The sequence below is a fragment of the Pygocentrus nattereri genome, chromosome 23, assembly GCF_015220715.1.
Source record: "Pygocentrus nattereri isolate fPygNat1 chromosome 23, fPygNat1.pri, whole genome shotgun sequence".
Classification (NCBI taxonomy): Eukaryota; Metazoa; Chordata; class Actinopteri; order Characiformes; family Serrasalmidae; genus Pygocentrus; species Pygocentrus nattereri.
In genome coordinates, this window is record NC_051233.1 from 33,435,213 (window position 1) to 33,454,461 (window position 19,249).

At 42.0% G+C, this 19,249-nt stretch overlaps 1 protein-coding gene across 2 annotated transcripts; it reads left to right on the top strand.

Annotated features, from left to right (window-relative positions):
- Positions 1 to 2,515: 2,515 nt before the first annotated feature.
- si:dkey-237j10.2 (uncharacterized protein LOC568721 homolog) lies at positions 2,516 to 13,605 on the top strand. 2 transcript variants are annotated; one of them, XM_037533232.1, is made up of 3 exons: positions 2,516 to 2,717; positions 9,280 to 9,471; positions 11,323 to 13,605. In XM_037533232.1, the coding sequence occupies exons 2-3, from the start codon at positions 9,300 to 9,302 to the stop codon at positions 11,973 to 11,975; spliced, it is 825 nt and encodes a 274-aa protein (XP_037389129.1). In that variant the 5' UTR covers positions 2,516 to 2,717; positions 9,280 to 9,299; the 3' UTR covers positions 11,976 to 13,605. The 2 variants fall into 2 exon arrangements, with proteins under 2 accessions (XP_037389129.1, XP_017577383.1); XM_017721894.2 differs by having other exon boundaries at positions 9,280 to 9,462.
- Positions 13,606 to 19,249: the final 5,644 nt, after the last annotated feature.

The following is a 19,249-nucleotide window of genomic DNA, read 5'->3' on the forward strand; positions in this document are numbered from 1 at the left end:
AAGGTAAATACTTTAGTACTTTTACTCAAGTGGAGGTCTAAAGGGAGGAACTTCTACTTTTACTGCAGTGATATTTTACTTTGGGGGTCTCAACTTTAACTCAAGTACATGGTTTGTGTACTTTGTCCACCACTGTGCATCCACACCAAACCACTCTGAGTGACTTTATTTACATCTTAAACACTTAAGAATTATGAATTATAAGCTAAATTTCGAAAAGTCAGTGGAATTCCCCCTTATTTTAAAAGTGGTTGCAATACTTGTGCTGCCTGTGTTTGTTTTTGTTAGGGGAATCCTGTCGATGTGTTCAACAAGAATCTGCACAATTTAATCAGTGAGATGCAAACAGAGCACTTCAGAGTCTGGGCTGGAATGGTTTATCTTAGAGAATCCCCTGGATTTCCTTACAGTGGTGGTGATTGGAACCAGGGCTTGTGAGGTCCACAGCTATCCAAAATGACCAGTGAACCTACATGTGTCTTTTTATATGTAACATTAAAAAAAAAAAATAGTGGTAAATCTGAAGAAATAAGAAAAAACATCATCAGCAAAACCAGCATATCGCTGTTGTCAGAAACAAAACTTTGTATCTCCATTTTTCTCAATTTTCAGTTTTTGACTGTCACTATGAGTTACAACTAACCAATGAACGCACAAGCATAAGCCGAGGCCTCTGCATGACGCAAGCCCTAAGGCCTTATGCGTACCATAGGCCTGAACCCCATAGGTCATGATATAGTCATGAACCCAGGATTGTGCATTGATCAGTATGCACTGACATTAGGATCTAACAATTTGAAAATGCATGCTGGCTTTTATATTGTGTGTAAAGTTTATGATGAATGGACCAGAATAAATGGCCAAAAATCCATCCATCCATCCATTTTCCAAACCGCTTCTCCGTCAGGGTCGCGGGGGGGTGCTGGAGCCTATCCCAGCAGTCTTCGGGCGAAAGGCAGGATACACCCTGAACAGGTCGCCAGTCCATCGCAGGGCAGACAGACAGACACAGACAGTCACTCACACATAAATGGCCAAAAATGACTTGGAAAAAATTCTGGCTCCATTTACTTACACTGAAAGTAATGTATGTTTTTTTTCCTTTTCCTGTAAAGTGACCATTTTGGAGATACAAGGTTTTGTTCCGACAGCAGCATTATGTTGTGTTTTGAATACTGGTATGCCAGTCAACCAGCATGACCATGCTTGGGTGCCCAGTTAAAATGCATGCCTGTCAAAGCTAATCTTTTCAGCTTGATAGCTACCTTTTAATGCCCTAAACCTGTTTTAGGCCAAAGTCTGTAAAAACTATGTCTCAGACATCAGTCACGATGGTTGTAGAGTCCGTCTCCTGCTACCACGAGTGTGAAAGCACCACCAACATTCAAAAGTGACTAGAACATCAGCCAGAAAGCAGAAAGGTACTGAGAAGTGGTCTGTGGTCCCACCTGCAGGACCACTCCTTTATTGAGTGTGTCTTGCTAATTGCCAGTAATTTCCACCTGTTGTCTGTTCCATTTACACAACAGCTGTGAAACTGATGGTCAGTGTTGCTTCCTAAGTGGACAGTTTGATTTCACAGAAGTTTGATTTACTTGGAGTTATATTGTGTTGTTTAAGTGTTCCCTTTATTTATTTGAGCAGTGCATATATATATATTTGCACAACAGCTGTGAAATTGATTGTCAATCAGTGTTGCTTGATATATATATATATATATATATATATATATATATATATATATATATATATATATATATATATGTGTGTGTGTGTGTGTGTGTGTGTGTGTGTGTGTGTGTGTATGTATATATATATAAACATAACACATACAGGTATGTATATATATAAACATAACACATACAGGTATGCAAAATTTTGAGCACCCTAGTCAAATGACATGAGAACTTATAGCACATTTATACTTTATATGGCATGTTTAATATAAACTCAGCAAATAAATAGAAATTGTGCACTAAATTTGCAGAAGAAAAGCCATATTGAAGTTTGTTCTGATGTGTTAACGCATTGTTTTGATGTGTTAAACGCTTTGAACTGTATATGAGTCTTAAAGGCACAGTAACAAACACAGCCTGTTTAATAAAAAAATGGTCCTTAAATATTAAATACTGTTGTTTGGTAAATAAAACCACCCAAAGTGGAGCACAGGGGCAAAACCTATGCTAATGCATGAAAAAAGTAGGATACAGGCTTTTCCTTTAAAATTGATCAGTTGTCATTAGTCCTAACAGTTCACGTTCATGTTTAAGAAAGACGGTGTCAGTTTTATTTGGAGCTGACCATTTCACCTTTTTAATAAAAAGCCCTTTGGCCTAAACAACAGTTAAATAAAGCATCTTTCTCTCTCCGCTCTGCTGCGTGCGTGTAAGGTGTGGGCATAGGAGAGTGTGTGATTGAGGCCTTCCTTTTTCTCACTTCTGCTTTAGATGCTATAAGAAGATGTGCGCGTTTATATGTACAGCAAGTCTGCTTGCACTTCCTCTTTATACAAAGTGGTATGAGGAGAGAGGCTTGAGAGAGAAATGGGTCGAGTGGAAGGCCAGCAGAGCTTTAATTCGTGCTAAAAAGACAGACAGTAGGTGGGTAGCAGGTGTGTAGACAGTAGCAGGACAACCCAGGCTGAACTGACTGAATGAAACGAAGCAGAAGAGAAGGAGGAATTATTTTTGTGCAGCAAACCTTCAGGACCAAAGCCGGTAAGTCTGTTTCTCTCCGTTCTGAACTCCAAGCGTTGCTGATCTAAACTCCACTGTTCATATGTAACCTAGACCAGCCAATTGATCTTGTTGCTTGCAACCACAAGTGTGATTGCATAACAGCTATCGACCACCTGGCTTCTCACAGTAGTTCCACTTTGGTCCCAATCGATTTCTAATTGATCATTTAATTGATTAACTGATAGCAGAAACTGTTCAGTGCTCTTTCTTAGAGTGTGACAGTGTTTGACTATTGTGCCTGTTAAAGTTGAGAATGATGGTAAGCTTATTATATTATGATAATCGCTACAGTAAATAAAAATAAGCACATCCTGTCCAGAGAACATGCAGGAATTATGGAACAAAATTCAATGCACAATTTCTATTTGTTTACTGAATTTAAGATATTTAAAAAAAAACAACCTGTTGTTAAATGTTAAATTCAGCAAATAAACAGAAATTATGCACTAAAATTTTTGTTTTCTGCAGGCGGCTGTGAAGGTGTAAAGGAAAAATATGGACCCAAGAGATTCTTGTTACTTTTTATAGTTTTTTATATTTATTTGAATTATGAATACGACTTTATTCTATTGTATATTGTGATAAACTCACTGCTGAGGTAAACTGTTTAAAATTTTGCTTAGATGCCTAAAACCTTTACGGGCACAGAGCTTTTTACTGTACCTGCACAGAGCTATTATCTCTAACAATGTACCCTCAAAATTAGAACACGGTCCACTTATATACCTTAAACTAGATTTAAATGTACACTATACTGACTTAACGGCAAGATGCAAATTTATAGGTCAAGTAAATGCAAACAGATAAATAAACAAACAAATAAATAGCATAAAATTCCTATGGAATGTGGTTCAATCAACTGTTTGAAGAATTCCAATCAGAAATTAACAGGCCTTAAAGGAGTTTGGTGTAGACGTGTGCATGAGAACTGACAAAATGGGCATATGTTAAAGCGGCAGGCTTACGCTTGTGCTTGCCAACAATTTTTTGCAAGCAGAATCACATTAATTTCAAAGGACTTTGACGCAATGAGTGACATCGCATCACAGGCTGCCATGACTTCTTCATTTAGCAGCACTGAACCTCCAAAACAGAGGAAATGCTAATTTAACCAGAGTCTAAGCTCAAAGCTTCCAACATGTCTCCCCCACTGGCTATTAATGAACACGAGAGATTGTATGATAAGCGGTAAGCTGCGAGACTGCACTGTACTATTATTTTTACTTTTGTGGTTTTATCACTTGCTTTAGACCATTTAGCCTAAATAATTAATTATAGTATTATACTATATTATACTAATAATTAAATTAGCTAATTCAGCTGAATTAAAGCAGATCTCAATATTATATTAATGAAGTGTCACTGATTTCTAAACATCCCTTTGGACAAAAGAAGAGATTAACATTAACATTTCACTGTGAGAAATTCTGGTGGTGAAGGAGAAAAGCATGAGTTCTCCTTTTGCACTGACAGATGACGATGAGGTCTCACTCTTTTCTCATGGAGATGTTATTCAGCTGAGTGAATCCACACGTGTGACAATATTTTGAATAAAGTGAGAAAATCTGAGTTTTATTTCTCAGGAGCTAAATTTCAGAAACAAGAGAAAATGGCATTTCTAGGAGAAGACCCTGAGATCATGAGGAGATTTCTTTCCTCTGATTTATCTCTATTTTTCTGGTACAGCACATGAGCAGCTTGTCTGATGTAATTGTGTTAACTTTTGTGTCACTCCCAGTTAGCGAAATGTGTCTGGTTCACTTCTGGGCCACATCCTTGATTTGTTCTGGCCTCAGCCAGATCTGGCCCCCACACTGTAAAGTAAGTAAAACTAAAGCATATGCCCCAAATCTGGTCCCATTATGGTCCAGCTACATTGTTGGTTCACAAAATTCACACCAGAATTGCCCCACAAATGTAGACACAAGCCAAAACGGTATGAAGCTGTCAAGGATCTGGCCCTATTCTGGCCCACATGTCTAACATCTACCTGGTAGTTAACCAACACTCACATAGGGAAGCAAGAATCTGCCCAAAACTGTCTGCTATCTGGGACTTCTGTTTATGATGAACTAGCTAAAAGCACCATTTGGCCATTTGGTCACCGAACAGCTTCAGTCACGGTCATTTCAAAAAGCAATACAAACTGTTAAAGTAACTTCTAAGGATTTCAATGTACCTGTTCAGGGTGTATCCTGCCTTCTGCCCAAAGACTGCTGGGATAGGCTCCAGCACCCACCCGCGACCCTGACGGAGAAGCGGCTTAGACAATGGATGGATGGATGGATGGATGGATTTCAATGTGATGATTGACTTGATTCTAAGCACAAACCTTTCAACCCCACTGGCTATAAATGAACACATGAAAGAAAGATTTGAATATTTGAATATTTTGAATGAAGAAGAGCCATGTACATTGGATAGCCATATAGGCCTCTTGGGGAAGAGTTCCTCAGTAAACCATGTAGGTGGAAGAGATCGGATGTGGCCGTGTGATTGCGTTTTACGCAATCAATAGATTTACAGTTTTTAACCATTACAGGAAAAAAGGAACTTTAAAACATTACATCAACATCCTTAGCATGTCATAGGATGTCAGTAGGGCTAGTCAGAAGTGCTTTTATTAGACCCTCAAAACCAAGCCAAAATGAACATACACTATCTCACAAAAGTGAGTGCACCCCTGACATTTCTGCTAATATTTTATTCTATCTTTTCACGGGATGACACTATAGAAATGAAACTTGGATATAACAAAGTAGTCAGTGTGCAGCTTGTATAACAGTGCAGATTTACTGTCCTCTGAAAAGAACAAACAGCCATTAACGTAGCTGGCTGTATATTAGCTGGCAACACAAGTGAGTCCACCTCACAGTGAACATGTCCAACTTGTGCCCAATTGTGTCGTTGTCCCTCCCTGGTGTCATGTGACTGGTTAGAGTTAAAAGGTTCCAGGTGTGAATGGGGAGCAGGGCTGTTAAATTTGGTGTTTTGGGTACAATTCACTAAAAGTGGCCACTGGATGTACAACATGGCACCTCATGGCAAAGAACGCTCTGAGGATGGGAGAAACAGAATTGTTGCTGTCCACAAAGACGCCTAGGCTATAAGAAGATTGCTAACACCCTGAAACTGAGCTATAGCACAGTGGCCAAGGTCATACAGCAATTTTCCAGGACAGGGTCCACTCCGATCGGGCTTTGCCAGGGTCGACCAAAGAAGTTGAGTCCATGTGTTCAGTGTCATATCCAGAGGTTGGCTTAAAAAAAAAATAGACGCATGAGTGCTGCCTGCATTGCTGCAGAGGTTGAAGAAGTGGGAGGTCAGCCTGTCAGTGTTCAGACCATTCGCCGCACAGTGCATCAACTCGGTCTGCATGGACGTCATCCCAGAAGGAAGCCTCTTCTGAAGCTGACAGACAAGAAAGCCTGGAAACAGTTTTCTGAAGACAAGCAGTCCAAGAAAATGGATTACTGGAACCGTGTCCTGTGGTCTGACGAGAACAAGATAAACTTGTTTGGCTCAGATGGTGTCCAGCATGTGTGGTGGTGCCCTGGTGAGGAGTACCAAGACAACTGTGTCTTGCCTACAGTCAAGCATGGTGGTGGTAGCACATGTACTGTGACATTCTGAAGCAGAGCGTGATCCCCTCCCTTCAGAAACTGTGCCACATGACAGTTTTCCAACTTGATAACGACCCCAAACACACCTCCAAGATGACAGCTGCCTTACTGAAGGTAAAGGTGATGGACTGGCCAAGTACGTCTCCAGACCTAAACCCAGTGGAGCACCTGTGGGGCATCCTCAAGTGGAAGAAGGAGGAGCGCAAGGTGTCTAACATCCACCAGCTCCGTGACGTCATCATGGAGGAGTGGGAGAGGATTCCAGTGGCAGCCTGTGCAGCTCTGGTGAATTCCAGGCCCACGAGTGTTCAGGCAGTGCTAGATAATAATGGTGGTCACACAAAATATTGACACTTTGAGAACAATTTGGACCTGTTGACTGTGAGGTGGACTCACTTGTGCTGCCAGCTATTTAAACGTTAATGTCTGTGTGTTGTTCTTTTCAGAGGACAGTAAATCTGCACTGCTGTACAAGCTGCACACTGACCACTTTAACTTATATCCAAGTTGTATTTCTATAGTGTCGTCCCATGAAAAGACAGAATAAAACATCTGCAGAAATGTGAGGGGTGCACTCACTTTTGTGAGATACTGTATTTGTGTAGGTGGGTTGTAATCGGAGAGGTGTATGTAAACAATGTAATGGGCAGTGAGAAATGGGAATAATCAGTATTGTTTCACAAATATCAACAAAACTCTTTATTTAGTAAAATGTTTTTGGGTTTAAGGTGGCCTTGGTTTTATCTTCACAGTTGCTGTAACTTCTCGTCTTCTTTTGAATCTTAATCTCATCGGTGAAAAACAGAAGAGCTTTTTTGCAACTTCATTTGTCACAATTAGTCAATATAGTTAGCAAGAAATCTAATTAACACATTTTTAACCATACACCAATCTTAGCTGATCAGACAAAACACGTTTTATGTCTGAAGTTTCCTTCTTTAGTTCTGTACTAGAGCTCTGAGGCTAAATTAGCTAATGAGTAATGGAAGCTCATACTCCACCAATTTCCATCATTCACACTGCAGACCTGAATTATCACAGACTTAGTTTGGATTCTCTGTTTTTTGACTGATCTTTGGAGACTGATGTCATCTTTTTTGAGCACATGTCCACTTTTTAGGACCTAAAAACACAGTCAGGATTTTTCAATTGCCTAAAATGTCCATGTTGACATTTGTTTTCTACAGTCTACCCAGTGCCTCCAGTCAGGGAACTTAGAACCCTGGAAAATAGGGCCCTGGGAGCATAGGACTCTGGAATACAGGCCTTGGGAACAACATAGCAACATAGAATCCTGGAAACATAGCACCATGGGAATATAGAACCATAAAATACAGGGTCTTGGGAAACTAGAATCCTGGGAAAATAGGGCCCCGGGAACATAGATCCTTGATAAAATAGATCCTTGATAATACAGGATGCTAGAAACACAGGGCCCTGGAAACAGAGCATCATGGGAACCTAGAAGCCTGGGAACATAGGGCCCTAAGGACATAGAACCCTGGAAAATAAGGCCCTGGAAACATAAACATAGAACCCTGATAATATAGGACCCTGGGAACGTAGGGCCCTGGAAACATAGCATCATGGGAACAAAGAACTCTGGAAGATAAGGCCCTGGAAACATAAACATAGAACCCTGATAATATAAGTGTCACAATTAGCCCCTCCCAGTCCTGTCCATGTGTTTGTGTTGTGTTTTGATCTTCCATGTGCGTTTGTTTTGGTTTCCTAGTCCGGCCCCTTGTTTTGGTGACTCCTGCCCTGATTATTCTCACCTGTGTTTCCACCTGTGTCTTGTGAACCCTCGTTAGCCCTCTTGTATTTAAGCCCTGTGTTTTCATTAGTCTAGTGCTGGTCTTTGTTTGATGTGTACTGTTTGATGCTTGTGTTGGATGTACTGTGTAAGCTTGTTTGATTGGTCTGTTGGAAGTGTTTGGTCTTTGTACTGTATTTGGATGTACTGTTCGTCATGTCTGTCCCGCAATCTCTCTGTGTTGGCCACCTGACTTTGGACCGTTACGACCCTGATTTTGGATTTGCCCTTAATAAATCTCGATTGTCTCCGCACATGCGTCCACCTCCTCGCTCCCCATTACAATAGGACCCTGGGAACGTAGGGCCCTGAAAACATAGCATCATGGGAACACAGAACCCTGGAAGATAAGGCCCTGGAAACATAAACATAGAACCCTGATAATATAGGACCCTGGGAATGTAGGGCCTTGGAAACATAGCATCATGGGAATACAGAACCCTAGAAGATAGGACCCTGGGAATATAGGACCCTGGATACATGAAACACTGAACCCTGATAATATAGACCCCTGGTGACTTAGAATCTTGGGAACATAGAACCCTGGTGAAATAGAGCCCTGAGGACATAGGTACGCTCCCATTTCAAGCCCACTGAGAAAAACACATTGATTTTATTATTTCACTTCCTGCTTGTTGTGATGCAGTATGACTGTGAAAAATAACTGTGGAAAATAAATGTTGTCATCTTCAATAACTGTGACCTTCTCACATAATCAGGTGATCAGGTGATCACGCAGTAATCGGGCAGGCCTAGTGTGTGTTTGTTGCTTTCAATGTCTTTGTTAATTTCATGTGTATGTTTCACACTGTGTGCTTACGTGTGTGTTTGTGTGTGGGTGTGTGTGTGCGCCTGCACGATGAGCTGATGTGCGTATGTGTGCCGACTGTGATCACTGACCACAAAGCTCATTACGTAATTTCAACTGTATTTGGCAGCTTGTCACACTGTTACAATAAATCGGTCATTAAAAAGTTTCCGGGCAGGACCGCAGCTCAGTTTCTGTGATATTTAAATGTCTGTTTATCTGGTCAGTAATCAGTTCTTTGCTGAAAAAAACACTGAAGGTGGTGATTTTCATGTATGTCAATGTGTTTGTCAGGCCTGTAGGACATCATCATCATGCTGGGTGAAGCGTTGCTCCACGTTCTGAATTACACACAGGAAGGCCCTGAACGCACTGCCTGCAGGGACCAGCACTCACACTTACAAGCCACTTCTCCGCCTGAAACCACCATGACTCAAATGACCTCCAGATCACCACTGATTCCTCGGGCCTTGCGTGGTGAGCATTGTGGGTAATGTAGTTTTATAAAGAAAGTGAAATGAATACTCCGGTCTTTTCTTCCCTTCAGTCTATCTGCAGCCTCACACTGTTGATCACCATAGACAGTAATATTGTCTTAATATTGTGCTTAAAAAAGAGCAGCTATGAACCTAAACAGCAAGCTGTGGTTCTTTCAGCCTAATGTACTTTCGGTAACACTTTACTGTAGGGTGCTATTCATAAGGCTACATGACGCCTACATAAGATTGTCATTACAACTGACATAACCCTACATAACTGTTTATAAATGCTTGTTCCAATAAGTGTCATTCGCTGTAAAGGTCAGATTTTGATCAAAGTCAGCTAAAATAGCCTTTACGACAGATGATGCCTGTTGTAATAAGCATTTATAAACAGTTATGTAGGGTTATGTCAGTTGTAACGACAACCTTATGTAGGTGTCATGTAGCCTCATGAACACCACCCTAAAGTAAAGTCCAACTGTATATGGTTATATATGCTAACCACCTTGCTTAGTTGTATTAGTAGCTGAAACCAACAAGATTGTCAATTTGTTGTGGTTACATACCAATCAAAACCTGTTAAAATGTCAAGTGGAGATTAAATGATCCTTAATTTTAAAGTGTATTGCTACTGTAGCTTCTACCCCATTACCAAACGGCACCGGAGCACCACGCTGAAACAGAGCAGAATCCCTATGTGACAGAATTAGCACTGCAGTACATGTAATGAGTTTCTGTACTTTAGTATTTTTGGTGTATCTGTACTGAAGTTTCTCCGTTCTGGGCGTCTTTTTCCTTTCACTCCACTACATTTCAGAGTCTAATATCCGACTTTTTCCTCCTACATTTTGAGAAATCTGTCGTTCCTTTTGGTTTCTGTGTGTATAAAAACGTAACATGTCAAAACGAAAGAAGCGCAAAGCCAGAGCACCAATCAGGGCCCAGCGGTCACTTTGTTTAGAGCTGGTTTTGACCTGTTGGTCATACCGACCCAGTGCAGCACGCGGTTCAACGTCAGCGCAGCAGCGTAAAACTTTGGGAGAGTCTGTTCAACATAAATGATGAACTAACCTAACTTTGTGTAAATAGAGCTCAATATAGAAATATGTCCACATATGCAGTCGAGACTGACGCGGCTTTTTTCTGAATTTCTACAAACACCATTTCATTTTATAGTAAATGAGTTTGGGCTGGTTTATGTTTATGAACAGACGCCTACAGATCAACATAGTAAAGGAGCTCATCTGTGATCCTGAGTTTAAAGCCAGTTTTTATTCAACTTAAACTTGGAACTAAGTTGTAAATAAATCTGAAACTGAAACTTTGCTTGTGTGTAAAAAGTGATTTCAGAGCCACTCGGTTCTCCCTGATGGAAACTGTTTACCTTCAGTGTTTTGTGCTTCTGATCATTTTAATAGACGTCAGCGTCACTAATTAATGACGTTCTATTAAAAGACTGGCTTACCAAGAGAGACGCTGGAGGACTTTCACCTGAAATGAGTTCATGAAGCCAGTCTGGTTATAAAAATGATAACAGGACATCAGAGCCAGAATTACTCTTTTAGTACTTTTACTTTATACTTATACATATATATACATTTGAAGGTAAATACTTTAGTACCTTTTCTCAAGTGGAGGTCTAAAGGGAGGAACCTCTACTTTAACTCAAATACATGGTTTGAGTAGTTCGTCCACCACTGATTAGTTTATTTGGAACACCATTAGCTGTGCGAAGGGCATCAGTTACTCTTCCTGGTGTCCAGAAGGTTGAAATCTTGTCTTCTTGTATAAGTGGACCTCTTCAATAAGTAGTATATCCATTTTCCTCTAAAACCTGTTTCTTCTTTCTGGCTAGCTGAAGGCCGAGAGAAGCTTGGCCATCACCTGACCTCAGCACCCAGCATGGCCCTCAGCATTCCCACCGGCAGTGTGGAGACCCACTGGGAGAACTACATCTCCGGGTGCTGCCCCAGCATCTGCAAGGACTACCCCGACCTACAGTTGGCGGGAGACACTCTGAGGGTCCCCCACCACACACATAACCCAGCACATCTCATCTCCCAATCCCATGGTCCTCTACTGCAGTCCCAGGACCTCGGGTCCCTGGAGGCCTTTGATGAGACTGCACAGGAAGTGGATTGCCTGGCCAAGCCGGATGAGGGTTACCTGGTCATAGAGAGCATACGAGGCCCAGGTTCAGAACCGAGACTGACCAACTCGATGATAAACGGCTATTTGGAGACACAGCTGATGGAGGTGTATCGACAGTACATGCAGGACAGCCTGGCGCGGTGTGCCTCATCCTCGCTAACCGCTAGCGTCGTTCCAGCGCTGGTCCCTGCCAATTTGAGTAAGTCCCATGGACATAAGACCATTCAAGAGGATGGACTGAACTCAAGCTCCTCCCAGGACAGCGTGCGGTACCTTAGCACCTGTTCAGCCCCGCCTACTTCCCACTTTAGTTCACCTGTGTTGCAGATTTCGTACCCGCAAGAACCAAAATCCTAACACAGGCACGATTAGCATTAGACCAGTGTTTAATATCAGTGCAACCACTGACTGGTTTCTGACTTTTGATTGGCTATTCTTACAAATGCCAAACATACATTGCATTGTAATTGAATATATTCCTCTCACCACAGATGTTGTCAATGAACCAAATGAAATTGTGCTTCTTTAGTGTCGTGCTTAAGGTAAGTACACTAGAAATCAATAGTCACCCAAATCTTTTCTGTAAATGCATCCCCCAAAATGTCCCTAAACTGCTCAAACCCCATGCAGGTCTTTATTAAGGTCAGGTAGACTTTGCAGTGTGGTTTATTATACAGTACAGACTTACTGTGAGTTATGAAAATGTGCAAAACTTTACCGTGTGGCTGAATGCAGCAAGCAGCCATTTCAGACAATGCAAGTGTGGTGGCAAATTCCACCTGAACATATTCATATTTTTATATATTTGGAAACAACAGATATCTCTAAAGTAAACTGGTGCCCAAGTGCCTGCAAGACATACTTTTGAAGAGTCAGATTTTGCAGGAGAGGCAGAATTCGACACCTGTCTAAAACAGCTGCCTGCAGCATTAACCTTTGGTGGGGTTTTGTTCATTTTTAGGTCACAATAAGTCAAACTGTCCTCCAAACAATTGTGATAAGTTTTATTTTGAGTTTGTTTTACAAGGTTTGAGCAGTTTGTCATTCCTTTAATTTGCACCCATTGATGTTTTGCGCACCTAAGGTCACCACGTCCAGAGCCAGACACTGACTATAGGAGGCATTGGGCTGTGAAGCAGTGGCACTGGGTTCTCTGGAACAATGGTGCTCAATGCAGTAGCGCTGGAATATGTAAACATACATAAAACGGATATAGTGTATGTTGTACAGTGTCAGAAAAGACATAAACAAGTCTTATTTGACATGATATATACGCAAAGTAAAATATTTACTTTGGAATAAGGAAAAAGTCGGATATTAGACTCTGAAATGTAGTGGAGTGAAAGGAAAAAGTCGCCCAGAGCGGAGAAACTTCAGTACAGATACACCAAAAATACTTAAGTACAGAAACTAATTACATTTACTCTCCAGTAGTAATCCAATGCAGTAGTCCAATAGTTTCTGTCCACCACTGTTCCAACTCGAAAGGATGCCCTAATGCAGAAGCTGCTTTCCAGAAGCTACGATACACCAAGCCACTCTAAATGACTCTGTTTACATCTTAACCATTTAATTTAATTATGCAGAAATTTTGAACTTGGGGTGGAGTCGCTTTCCTAAAGGCTGTATTAGAAAAAAGCCCACCTAGGCTGCAGCTTTGCTTTTGGAATGCACCAATGGGGCTCTTGTAGGACTCTTTAGGATCTGGAAGCCCAACTTTGAGCATGTTTACAGTATCTGAACATACCGTGACACTCCCTGTTGTGTGCATGTTGTTTGTTTTGATGTATTTTATCTTTCTGTCCTAGTTTTGGTACTTCAGTCTGTTTTACCCTGTCCTCACATATGTTACTGGAGTGTCTGGCCTTCTGTGAGTTGCAGACGGTGGCTCTGTGGGCCTTTTCAATTGATTTTTACTTAGTCTTGTTTTTTTCTTTGTCTTTTAAAACTTTTGGTAAATAAAATACTCCACGTGTCAGATATTCTAGACCCTTGTCTCCAGCTAAACTTCTTAAAAATCACCCCCCCAGTCTCTTTACACCAGTTTCCAAAATGGTGGAGGACTACATGCAGGGTGCTGAACGATTTACCATCATCAACATACATGAAAACACGTGTAGGTTTACTGGTGGCCTTGGATAGTCATGGCGACCCCTGGTTCCACCACTATCACCATCACTGTGAAGAAATGAATCACTACAATCAACTACTTCACACCAAACTGCTATGAATGACTGTGTTTACAAGTTTATCATGCAGAAATTTCGAAAATCTGGTGGAATTCCCCTTCAGTCATAGTCTGCTGTTCTATGAGGAACCAAAGTCACAGTGGCGTGACTGAAGCGCGTGAAGAACTATTGCAGATGCAACCACTTCCTTTGAAGCAGCCAAAATCAGATCAGTAGATTCAGCTGGCTTTGGCTGGTGGCGCCACCTGGTGGTCCAGGTCTGCACCCACACAGAAAGTCATATTCCCTCTATGCCCTCTGCTGGCCGCGAGTGGAACTGCATTCAATGTCACTACGGAAGGTTCTGCCACTCTGCCAATGTCATCGCTTCTCCCACCATTACAGGCTGATGTGAAGCAGCAAGCTTACAGCTGTTCACATCAAGTAGGCCTAAAGTAATGAGTGACTGGTTAAATGCATGCATGGTAATGTATGATATGGACATTTCTGATCTTTTTGTAGGTCACAGAACAGCAGCCTGTTTAATCAGACAGTGAAAGAGCAGGATGAGGCAGTTTAAGCGCATGTTTACTGCTTACTGAGCTTAAATCATGGATTAGTATCAGCACTGATGCTCGGATCCCTTTGATAAATGATCCAGTGATTCTGGCTGGTTCCAGTGTGCTGGGGGCTACCATATCATGACGTGTTACTGACGTCAGAGCTGGAGGATATGCGCAAGCACGCACACACACACACACACACACACACACACACACACACAGTGTATGACAGTGTATAAATTAATCCATAATGTACTGTGGGTGTGAAACATGCAGTGGAGTCAAGTACAAGTTCATTTTTCAGCATCAGAAAAAAAGCACACAAATATATACATACATAAATATACATACACACACACACACACACACACACACACACACACACACACACACACACACTGAGCAGGCATAACATTATGACCACCTCCTTGTTTCTATGTTCATTGTCCATTTTATCAGCTCCACTTACTGTATAGGTGCACCAGTGGATCAGGCACAGCAGTGCTGCTGGAGTTTTTAAACACTCTGTCCACTCAGTGTCCACTCTATTAGACACTCCTACCTTGTTGGTTCACCTTGTAAAGTTGTAAAGTGCTGGTCATCCTCTAGTCTTTCATCAGTGGTCACAGGACGCTGTTGGCTCGATATACAGTAAGTGGAGCTGATAAAGTGGACAATGAGTGTACACACTTCTTATAACTTCAGCATGAATGGGCGGGGCTAAACGGCTTCAGACTGAATGTGTGAAAATATGCAAATGCACAGGATTTTGTGACATCACAAAAGCAGAAAACTCAAAATGGGATCTGTTGTCTCTTTTTCTATGAATGAACTGGGAAGTGAACGACACGTTTAACCCCTTTAAATTAAATTCTTATGGGTTAACAATGTTTTATGCTACATCAAACTCTCTTATTTCACCGTCAGGATGGCTGTTTTCAGTGATATGGGCCCTTTAAACTCCAGGCAGCACTGACGTGTGTGTATGTAGTGTATGAGTGTGAGGTGATGCCAGTGTGTGTGTGAAAGTGTGTGTGCATGCTGACACTCTTGGCAGCACTAGTCACACTCAGCGCAGCACACACAGGATTAGCAGTGCACTGTGAGAGCGAGAGCAGAGCCAGAGGCTATTCACACCCTCCTGACCACTCAGTGGGCATCTAAACAGGCGCTTTAGCCTTGCAGTGTGACATCAGACACAGACACAACACCAGATTGAGACACACACACACACACACACACACACACACACACACACACACACATACACAGAGACACACATACACAGAGACACACATACACAGAGACACACACACAGAGACACACACACACAGAGACACACACACACAGAGACACACACACACACACACACACACACACATGGACACACATACACAGACACACACACTCATACACATACACGGACAGGCATGGAGACACACACACGGAGACACACACACACACGGAGACACACACACAGAGACACAAACACTGGAGAGATCCCAGCATTACAGTGAAGATCATAAACACATCATCATCATCATCATCATCATCATCTCCCTGTATCTCTTCCTATCTCTCTCTCTCTCTCTCTCGTTCTCTCTCTCTCTCTCTCTCTCTCTCTCTCTCTCTCTTTCTTTCTTTTTCTCTCTCTCTCTGTCTATTTCTTTCTTTCTCTCTCACTCTATCTTTCTCTCTCTGTCTATTTCTCTCTCTCTCTCTGTCCATTTCATTCTTTCTTTCTCTCTCTCTATTTTTTTTTCTCTCTCTCTCTCTGTCTATTCATTTCTTTCTCTCTCACTCTCTCTCACTGTCCATTTCTTTCTTTCTTTCTCTCTCTCTATTTTTTTTCTCTCTTTCTCTCTATTTTTTTCTTTCTCTCTCTCTATCTGTCTTTATCTGTCTATTTCTTTCTTTTTCTCTCTCTCTGTCTATTTCTTTCTCTCTCTCTCTCTCTCTCTCTGTCTATTTCTTTCTCTCTCTCTCTCTATCTGTCTATTTCTTTCTTTCTCTCTCTCGCTCTCTGTCTCTCTATCTGCCTATTGCTCTCTGTCTCTCTATCTGCCTATTGCTCTCTGTCTCTCTATCTGTCTATTTCTTTCTTTCTTTCTTTCTTTCTTTCTTTCTTTCTTTCTTTCTTTCTTTCTTTCTTTCTTTCTTTCTTTCTCTCTTTCTTTGTCTCCTCGCTCTCTTTGTTGTAGTGTGACCTGTTTTCCGCAGGTCCTTCGTCTGCATGAGTGTGAATGTGAACTGTAGACATGGACAGAAGTGATGCAAACACACAAATAAATAAATAAACAAATAAAATACAGGCTGGCTGATCTGGCTACAAAGAGGCTTAGGGACACAGAGAGAGAGACAGAGAGAGACAGAGAGAAAGAAAGAGAGAGAGACAGAAAGAAAGAGAGAGAGCGAGAGAGACAGACAAAGCGAGAGGCAGAGAGAGAGAGAGAGAGAGAGAGAGAGAGAGAGAGAGAGAGAGAGAGAGAGAGAGAGAGAGAGATAGTAAGAGAGACAGAGTGAGAGAGGCAGAGAGAGAGAGAGACAAAGACAGAAAGAGAGAGAGAAAGTGAGAGAGACAGAGTGAGAGAGGCAGAGAGAGAGAGAGAGAGAGACAAAGACAGAAAGAGAGAGAGAAAGTGAGAGAGACAGACAAAGCGAGAGGCAGAGAGAGAGAGAGAGAGAGAGAGAGACAAAGACAGAAAGAGAGAGAGAAAGTGAGAGAGACAGACAGAGCGAGAGAGGCAGAGAGAGAGAGAGAGAGAGAGAGAGAAAGACAGAAAGAAAGAGAGAGCGAGAGAGACAGACAAAGCGAGAGGCAGAGAGAGAGAGAGAGACAAAGACAGAAAGAGAGAGAGAAAGTGAGAGAGACAGACAGAGCAAGAGAGGCAGAGAGAGAGAGAGAGAGAGAGAGAGAGAGAGAAAGACAGAAAGAAAGAGAGAGCGAGAGAGACAGACAAAGCGAGAGGCAGAGCGAGAGAGAGAGAGAGAGAGAGAGAGAGAGAGAGAGAGAGAGAGAGAGAGAGAGAGAGAGAGAGAGAGACAGACAAAGACAGAAAGAGAGAGAGAAAGTGAGAGAGACAGACAGAGCGAGAGAGGCAGAGAGAGAGAGAGAGAGAGAGAGAGAGAGAGAGAGAGAGAGAGGAGAGAGAGAGGAGAGAGAGGGGAGAGAGAGAGAGAGAGAGAGAGAGGGGAGAGAGAGAGAGAGAGAGAGGAGAGAGAGGGGAGAGAGAGAGAGAGAGAGAGAGAGGAGAGAGAGGGGAGAGAGAGAGAGAGAGAGAGAGAGAGAGAGAGAGAGAGAGAGAGAGAGAGAGAGAGAGAGAGAGAGAGAGAGAGAGAGGGGGAGAGAGAGAGAGAGGGAGCGAGAGAGAGGGGGAGAGAGAGAGAGAGGGAGCGAGAGAGAGAAAGAGAGAGAGAGGGGAGAGAGAGAGAGGGGAGAGAGGGGAGAGAGAGAGAGAGAGAGAGAGAGAGAGAGAGAGAGAGAGAGAGAGAGAGAGAGAGAGAGGGGGAGAGAGAGAGAGAGAGAGAGAGAGAGAGAGAGAGAGAGAGAGAGAGAGAGAGAGAGAGAGAGAGAGAGAGAGAGAGAGAGAGAGAGAGAGACAGACTGGGTCTGTACATCGTCAATGGTAGGACACGAGGGGACTCTTTAAGAAGATACACTTTTTGCTCACCTCTTGGGAACAGCACAGTAGATTATATGGTAACAGATTTAGAGCCTTTCTCTCTCAGTGCGTTCACTGTTAAAGCTCTAACCCCTCTGCCTGACCACAGCCAAATTACTGTGTTCATTAAAAGGACAGAGACTAACAGCACAACATACACTCAGCCCAGTGAGCTGTACAGCATCAGGAGACCACACAGATGGGCCCTAAACAGCACAGAGGAGTTCAAAAGATCAAAACACAAACTCAGAAAACAAGATAATTGGTTTGACCAAGACCAAAACATGCAAAAAGAACTTAGAAAGCTATCAAATCAGAAACATAGAGATACAAAAAATGCACACATACGCCTTCTTTACTGTGAAAGACTAAAACAATATAAACGTACACTCAGAACTAAAAAAGCTCAATACACCTGCAAGCAGCTGACACTAATCGACGAGTCAATCAGGACAAATCAAGTTTGGAATCATTGGATCAACCTGAAAAAGAAAGACTATGAACAACTGGCAATTCAAAATGAAGATGTATGGACAAGTCATTTCCAAACACTCTTGAAGAAGATAGAATTTGACCTAAACTCTGAACAAAACTTGAGAAACTAGAACTGACTATTAAAAATAACCAAAACCCTTTAGACTTCTCAATTACTGAGCAGGAGCTTAATGATAAAATTAGACTAACACCAAAGAAAGCCTGTGGGCCTGATGTCGTCCTAAATGAGATGCTAAAATATACGACTTCTAAATTTCATCTGGCTATTCTAAAGTTATTTAATCTTTAGATTCGGACTGTAGGTTACTTCTCTGAAATCTGGAATCATGGACTAATAACCCCAATCTTTAAAAATGGTGATAAATTGGACCCTAATAACTACCGAGGCATCTGTGTGAACAGTAATCTGGGGAAGTTGCTGTGCAGCATTTTAAACTCTAGATTCCTGAACTTCCTTATGGAGCACAGTGTCTTGAGTAAAAGTCAAATTGGATTTTTACCAAATTCCCACACCACCATGCTGGAGCAGAACTGGGCCCTGGCAGTAAACCTGAAAAAGACTAATATAAATGATATTTCAGAAAGGATCCAGATCTCAGGGAAAACAACGCACATTTAGGTTAGACCAGATTAATCACTCCTCAAGCTATAATTACTTAGGCATCAAAATCAGTTCTTCAGCTCATTTTCATCAGGCAGCGAGTGAACTGAGAGAAAAAGCTCGCAGGGCTTTCTGTGCCATA

Bases quoted from the DNA above. Each gene is read 5' to 3' on its own strand.
- si:dkey-237j10.2 (XM_037533232.1), top strand. From the start codon at position 9,300: ATGCTGGGTGAAGCGTTGCTCCACGTTCTGAATTACACACAGGAAGGC. The intron at 9,472-11,322 runs GTGGGTAATGTA...CTTTCTGGCTAG, and splicing joins GGCCTTGCGTGGTGAGCATT to CTGAAGGCCGAGAGAAGCTT.